This window comes from Staurois parvus, unplaced genomic scaffold (genome assembly GCF_062004578.1).
Source record: "Staurois parvus isolate SC_StPar_1 unplaced genomic scaffold, SC_StPar_1.0 ptg001192l, whole genome shotgun sequence".
In the NCBI taxonomy this organism is placed as follows: Eukaryota; Metazoa; Chordata; class Amphibia; order Anura; family Ranidae; genus Staurois; species Staurois parvus.
This window is the reverse complement of record NW_028318988.1, coordinates 4,673,035-4,680,544: the sequence shown is the minus strand read 5'-3', so window position 1 is coordinate 4,680,544 and position 7,510 is coordinate 4,673,035. Positions and strand designations below refer to the sequence as shown.

General features: G+C 44.1%; 1 protein-coding gene across 1 annotated transcript; it reads right to left on the bottom strand.

Annotated features, from left to right (window-relative positions):
- Positions 1–5,387: 5,387 nt before the first annotated feature.
- Positions 5,388–6,283, bottom strand: LOC149438461 (olfactory receptor 6N2-like). The gene has a single exon (XM_089659968.1). The coding sequence runs from the start codon at positions 6,165–6,167 to the stop codon at positions 5,388–5,390; it is 780 nt and encodes a 259-aa protein (XP_089516094.1). The 5' UTR covers positions 6,168–6,283.
- Positions 6,284–7,510: the final 1,227 nt, after the last annotated feature.

Here is a 7,510-nt window from a genome sequence, read left to right as displayed (position 1 = left end):
CAAGTTTACTGGAGGTGCCATCTAAAAGACATTTAGGTCCCAGCTGAAGCTGGGGGGCCTATTAGCAAAGCCTAGTACTGGAGTTTGTTTGGGTCTGGAGAAGCTCACTGGAGAGTTCCATAAGGGTGTTGGAGGAAAGGCGTCCAGCTGTCCTATGATTATGTGAGTCTGCATCTCCTTTACTGAGGAGTGCCCAGAGGATATCGGAAGGAGGCAACCGAAGATCCTATGGCTGTGTGAGTAGATAACCCCAGTGCTGGAAGTTAGTGACTGTTTGTAACCTTTGGTCTTTGGGAACGTCCTACTGTCAGACTGACAACTCATGGGGCCCCCAGGCAATAGGGGATCATGGGGCCCCTGTGTCCTTGCCCAAACTCAAAAAAGCCTATGAAAAAGGTACCAGGGGCATCTCATGGGGCCCCCTACTGACCCCGGGCCCTCGGGTAGTGCCCAAGTTTCCAAATGGTCAGTCTGCCCCTGGTCACCTGTCAGCATTAGAGATTCTGTGGGACATTTTTACAGCTCAGCAAGATAGAGGTGAAGCCCTCAAAGTGTTCGGTTCACCAGTTTCTTTCTTGGCATATCTCATGCTCCCTTCGCCCTCGTTCCCAAAAAATCCTAAAAAGACACCCATAGACTGTTGCATTCAAGTCAATGAAAGTGCAAGAAAATGCTGTGTGCCTTGCTCTGTCTGCTCTAATCTGGGGGTAAAGAATCAGTTTCACCAGCTGCTCCTTAGGGGGTGCGCTACAGATATTTCCCAGCTGAAGCTGGGGGGCCTATTAGCAAAGCCTAGTACTGGAATTTGTTTGGGTCTGGAGAAGCTCACTAGAGAGTTCCATAAGGGTATTGGGGGAAAGGCGTCCAGCTGTCCTATGACGACGTGAGTCTGCATCTCCTTTACTGAGGAGTGCCCAGAGGATATCGGAAGGAGGCAACTGATGATCCTATGGCTGTGTGAGTAGATGACCCCAGTGCTGGAAGTTAGTGACTCTTTGTAACCTTTGGTCTTTGGGAACGTCCTACTGTCAGACTGACAACTCATGGGGCCCCCGGGCAATAAGGGATCATGGGGCCCCTGTGTCCTCGCCCACACTCAAACCACACCCAAAAAAGCCTATGAAAGGTACCAGGGGCATCTCATGAGGCCCCCTACTGACCCCGGGCTCTCGGGCAGTGCCCGATAGCCCGAATGATCAGTCTGCCCCTGCTTGCAAATTTACTGAAAGGTCAACTTTAGGGGAATCTGTCACTTTAATGTCTGAAGTAAGAGGTGTACTTTAACTCAAATGTAGGAAATTAAGTCATTTCTAAATTTACCTTCCAGAGGTCGACTCCCATATCAAAAATCGAATGTAAAGTTAATCGTTTGGATATCCTATTAAGGTAATCTGGTATGTACTTGCTGCATTCCTTTTCCTTTTCTGTTTATAATCAAACTACATGGAGCAATGCATTTTCTTTTTATGCTCTTTGCTATAATCCAGACGGGGGGTCTGATTCTTGGAAGAACTCTCTCAGGAGTTATTAGTTTTGGACTGTTCTATGTTACCATCTGAGCTTTTTCTAATAGACGTGTAGTTAATTTTGTTATCGCAATTGTATTAAAAATATCTCTCCCATGTGCTTTATACTATGGGGATTAATCAAGACGTTGAACAGGAACCTTCCATAGACACAGATGATCAAATCTGCTGAATATATCAGTCACTGAATATATTTCCACACAATTCCCATCAAAGCTCGACTCCTGGCAAATTCTAAATACAAAGTTAAAAATATACATAGTGAAGTTTCTTTGCTGCCAAGTGATAAGTTTTCTTGTCTAGTAAATCTTGTGATTCTATCGGAGGGAATACTGTAGCAAATCAATGAATAAAACAAGATAAATTATATTCAAATGTGTCACGGTGTAACCAACAATGGAATAATAAATGGTATAGTCCTTCCCAGGGGTGGACTGACCATTTTGCAAACTCGGGCACTGCCCAAGGGCCCGGGGTCAGTAGGGTGCCCCATGAGATGCCCCTGGTACCTTTTTTTTCATAAGCTTTTTTGAGTTTGGGCAAGGACACAGGGGCTCCATGATCCCCTATTGCCCGGTGGCCCCATGAGTCCCTAGTCCTTCCAGTATAAGGAGAATGACAGGCGCATGGTGTAGCAATCCATGTATGTAGTATGAAGTTCCAAATGGGCAGGGGTAGTCCAGTAGGCACTGAGGGCAAGCTGCGATGGAGTGAAGCATAGAAGGAACAAAGGAACACAGCACCTCTATGTGTGTACTGTAATAGTATTTTAATAAGAAGATAAGTAGTTACTCACATCTTGGAAAATAAAAACAGGCTCATGTAGTGGAGAGGTAAAACGTCGTATGCCAGATGTTTGGGTGACTGTACCAGAAGTAGATAGCCTAGGTCCGCCAGCAGATGGTGTTGTAAATGTGTAGCATAGATGGTGAAGCCTGGCAGAGTCTCCAGGATGTCCGAGGTCGATCACATTCGGCATCTGACGTCATGTGCAACGCATTTCGGGACGAGCTTTGCCCGACATGCTCTTTCATCAGGCAGCCCTATTAAAATATTAAAGTATTAAAATACTATTACAGTACACACTTAGAGGCGCTGAGTTCCTTTAGTCCTTCCAGTATAAATCTGTAAGCCTATAGTGCCATTCACAACAAACAGTGTTCAATCCCACCCAGTGCTCTTTAACCAATTCAAGGTCCTCCACCACTATGCACTCACCAGAGAGCTACTTGGTCAGTAGCATGTATATTTCAACCATGAGGTCTATTTCATCCGCTCTCTAGTGACTTTACCAGTCCAGTTAGAACCCTAAGAGATGCGGCAGTATCGGGAAGAAGGTGCTGCGGTCCGCTCTCAATCAATCATCCGAGTGAGATGCACGGTCACCGGAAATACCGATGGCTCTAACCGGACTGGTAAAGTCGCTGGAGAGCGGATGACATAGACCACATGGTTAAGATATACATGCTGCTGACCAAGTGGTTCTCTGGTGAGTGCATAGTGGTGGAGGACCTTGCACTGGATAAAGAGCACTGGGTGGGATTGAACACTGTTTGTCGTGATTGGCACGCTAAGCTTACAGATTTATACTGGAAGTACTATACTGATTTTTATTCCATTGTTGGTTACACTGTGACATGTTTGAATATAATTTATATTGTTTTATTCTCTCCTAACCCTCCTGTATTGCAAATATCACTGTATAAACTTGCACCAATGACTGTGTTTAGTGATTAGCTAAGAGATTAGCATTTCCACCGCACTAGGGTTGGCGGTTTGAATCCTAACCATGGCACAACCTGTCTGGAGTTTGCATGTTCTCCCTGTACTTGTGTGGGTTTCCTTCCACACTCTAAAGCAGGGGTCTTCAAACTTTTTAAACAAAGGGCCAGTTTGCTGTCCTTCAGGCTTTAGGGGGGCCGGGCTGTGGTCAGTCTGAGTAGAAAATGTCTCTGCATAGGTGGGAGTAAACCCTGCCCCATCATTGGGTTTTAACAGGAGGAACAGTGCCCCAGTGATGGTATGAGTGGGAAGAATAGTGCCTCAGGGATGGTGTCAGTGGGAGGAATAGTGCCCCATCATTGGTATCAGTGGAAGGAATAGTGCCCCATCATTGGTATCAGTGGGAGGAATAGTGCCCCATCATTGGTATCAGTGGAAGAAATAGTGCCTCATCCTTGGTATCAGTTGGAGGAATAGTGTCCCATCATTGGTATCAGTGGGAGGAATAGTGCCCCATCATTGGTATCAGTGGGAGGAATAGTGCTCCATCATTGGTATCAGTGGGAGGAATAGTGCTCCATCATTGGTATCAGTGGGAGGAATAGTGCCCCATCATTGGTATCAGTGGGAGGAATAGTGCCCCATCATTGGTGTAAGTGGGAGGAATAGTGCTCCATCATTGGTATCAGTGGGAGGAATAGTGCCTCATCATTGGTATCAGTGGGAGGAATAGTGCCCCATCATTGGTATCAGTGGGAGGAATAGTGCCCCATCATTGGTATCAGTGGGAGGAATAGTGCTCCATCATTGGTATCAGTGGGAGGAATAGTGCTCCATCATTGGTATCAGTGGGAGGAATAGTGCCCCATCATTGGTATCAGTGGGAGGAATAGTGCCCCATCATTGGTGTCAGTGGGAGGAATAGTGCCCCATCATTGGTGTCAGTGGGAGGAATAGTGCCCCATCATTGGTGTCAGCGGGAGGAATAGTACCTCATCATTGGTATCAGCGGGAGGAATAGTGCCCCATCATTTGTGTCAGTGGGAGGAATAGTGCCCCATCATTGGTGTCAGTGGGAGGAATAGTGCCCCATCATTGGTGTCAGTGAGAGGAATAGTGCCCCATCATTGGTATCAGTGGGAGGAATAGTACCCCATCATTGGTGTCAGTGGGAGGAATAGTGTCCCATCATTGGTATCAGAGGGAGGAATAGTACCTCATCATTGGTATCAGTGGGGGGAATAGTGCCCCATCATTGGTATCAGTGGGAGGAATAGTGCCCCATCATTGGTATCAGTGGGAGCAATAGTGTCCCGGCATTGGTATCAGTGGGAGCAATAGTGCCCCATCATTGGGATCAGTGGGAGGAATAGTGCCCCATCATTGGGATCAGTGGGAGGAATAGTGCCCCATCATTGGGATCAGTGGGAGGAATAGTGCCCCATCATTGGGATCAGTGGGAGGAATAGTGCCCCATCATTGGGATCAGTGGGAGGAATAGTGCCCCATCGTTGGTATCAGTGGGAGGAATAGTGCCCCATCATTGGTATCAGTGGGAGGAATAGTGCCTCATCATTGGTATCAGCGGGAGGAATAGTGCCCCATCATTGGTGTCAGTGGGAGGAATAGTGCCCCATCATTGGTATCAGCGGGAGGAATAGTGCCCCATCATTGGTGTCAGTGGGAGGAATAGTGCCCCATCATTGGTATCAGTGGGAGGAATAGTGCCTCATCATTGGTGTCAGTTGGAGGAATAGTGTCCCAAGGGCTGGATAGAGGCAAGCAAAGGGCAGCATCTGTCCTCTGGGACGCAGTTTGGAGACCACTGCTCTAAAGACATGCTGGTAGGTTAATTGGCCCTGCCTAAACTGTCCCCAGTTTGGGTATGTATGAATTTGAGATAGGGACCTTAGTTTGTTCCTTGAGGGTGGGGACTGATGTAAATGTACAACGTATGTGTAAAGCACTACATAAATTGTCATAGTATAGTGTCAAGTAAATAAGTACTTTAAATAAATAAATATATAAACCAGTTTAAAACTGTATAAAATTAAAATAAGATTTATTCAAAATATTTTATTCATTAAAAGGACATACATCCAAGTGAATACATGGCTTTATTCATTAATTACATACATTCTATTCTGTGACCAAACTACTTCTGGTGCAGATGAAGCCTATTTTCCTTTGGAATGCAATTTTAATGTCTTTGTTTCTCATGCTGTATATTATGGGATTCATCATGGGAGTTAATACTGTATATAACATGGACACCAAAGAGTCCACATCGGATGAGTAGGAGGCTGTTGGGCGAATGTACATGAAGATAATGGGCAGGAAGAATATGCTGACAACCGCAAAGTGAGAGGCGCAAGTAGAAAACGTTTTCTTGCGGCCACCAGGAGAACTGATTTTGAGGATCGCTATAATAATCTTAATGTAAGATATAACAATTACAGCAAAGTTTACCAAAATGACAATGGCACCAATGGTCGACCCAATGGCTACACTGAAGGATGTGTCGGCACAAGCCAATTTAAACAATGGAGGAGTGTCACAGTAGTAATGGTAGATTATATTGGGACCGCAAAAAGGTAACTTTAAGGCAAGAATGGTGAGTGCGAGTGGAGCCGCAAAGCCTCCACACCATGCTGCCATTGACAGAATTATGTAAAGTTGTCTTGTCATGATGATGTGGTAGTGTAAGGGTGAACATATAGCTATGTAGCGATCGTAGGCCATTATGGCCAGGAGAAAACACTCTGTTGCTCCTAAGGACAGCAGAATATACAATTGTGTAAAGCAGGCGGTGTAGGAAATGGTATCCAGGTTCATCAGGAACTTGGCCAACATCTTCGGGATGGTTACCGAGGGGTAACTCATGTCTATAAAAGACAAATTGCTGACAAAGAAATACATTGGAGTATGGAGGTGCTGATCAAAGATGACCAAGAAGAAGATAATGCCATTGCCAGAGAGGGTGAAGAGGTAGATACAAAGTAATACACAAAAAAGCAAAATGTGGTAATTCTGGAGGCTCGGGAATCCAAAAATTATGAATTCTGTTACATTGTTAAAAGTTGCATTTGAAGAAACTACTTCATTGACCTAGATCATATAAAATAGAGAAAATGACTTACTATAATATCTTATTGCACAGCTAAAGCTACAGTATAGTAATGGTGGTTTTTCAAGACCAGTAGCAGGTGATGTATCGTACCGCTAGGCCTTCAGTGATGTCCTTCCTGAATTAATCCAGCATTTTTGGGCTGTAACTTTAGAAATTCAGCATGGAAACAACAGGAACACTGATTAGCCAGGGTTGACATAAAAATTTCTACACAAAATTTCTCCTCCTTTCTTTCCTCAAGAAGACTTCAATTACTCTGTTATACGGGTTATCTGTGAGTTTCAGTTCCAGCATTAAATTCTTTTGGAGGCCAATGTTGAAAGTCAAGTCTAACCAGCTGTATAGTTACATTTTAATATATTTTTTTTTTCCATAAATGTGTATTAAATTAATCCCAATAGTCTATTCTCTTCATTTTATAGTTTTCTTTCTTGGTTACACTGTTGTGTGTTTATGATTAGAATTTTTATCCAATCATATTTCAGCCATGATAGCCATCATGTATTGCCAGGGTCAAAGAAATCTGCCTTGAGGCCTCATGGCATAAATTATTGTATGCCTGCTAGATAGCCCCGGTGTTGCCAACTCAAAATCTGATTGGTTAAAGCTACAGTTTCATTCCCATTTACTGTAAGCTACAGGAGCCAGCAACATTGATTCTGGAGGCCTCAAGGCTATCATGGCTGAAATATGATTGGATAAAAGCTCTAACATAACATGAAGAGAATAGACTATTGGGAATAGTTTTATACACATGCATGGAAAAAAATGTATTGAAATGAAAGTCTGATTCTGATAGTTTAGGCAGTGTTTAGGCCAGTAGAAAAGGCCTTACTGGCCCTGACAGTTCATCACTGTTCAAGACGTAGAGTAGAACTATAGGCAAAACATTTATTTTTTTTCATTTTGTATAGAGTAAAGTAAGGTTATAACCCCTGTCAGTTTATTTTTTGCAATCTGTGTCCCATTGGAGAGAGTTACTTTCACTCCCTGTCCGACAGCCAAAGCAGGAAATGAGAGAAAATCCCTGAAAATTAAGGGAATTCCTTGGGGGACCCCCCCCCATTTCACCAGAACTAGTGTTCCCATTGGAAAATGTCCCCTCTGTTACTGTTCTGGGGACAACCAAAAA

Bases quoted from the DNA above. Each gene is read 5' to 3' on its own strand.
- LOC149438461 (XM_089659968.1), bottom strand. From the start codon at position 6,167: ATGTATTTCTTTGTCAGCAATTTGTCTTTTATAGACATGAGTTACCCC.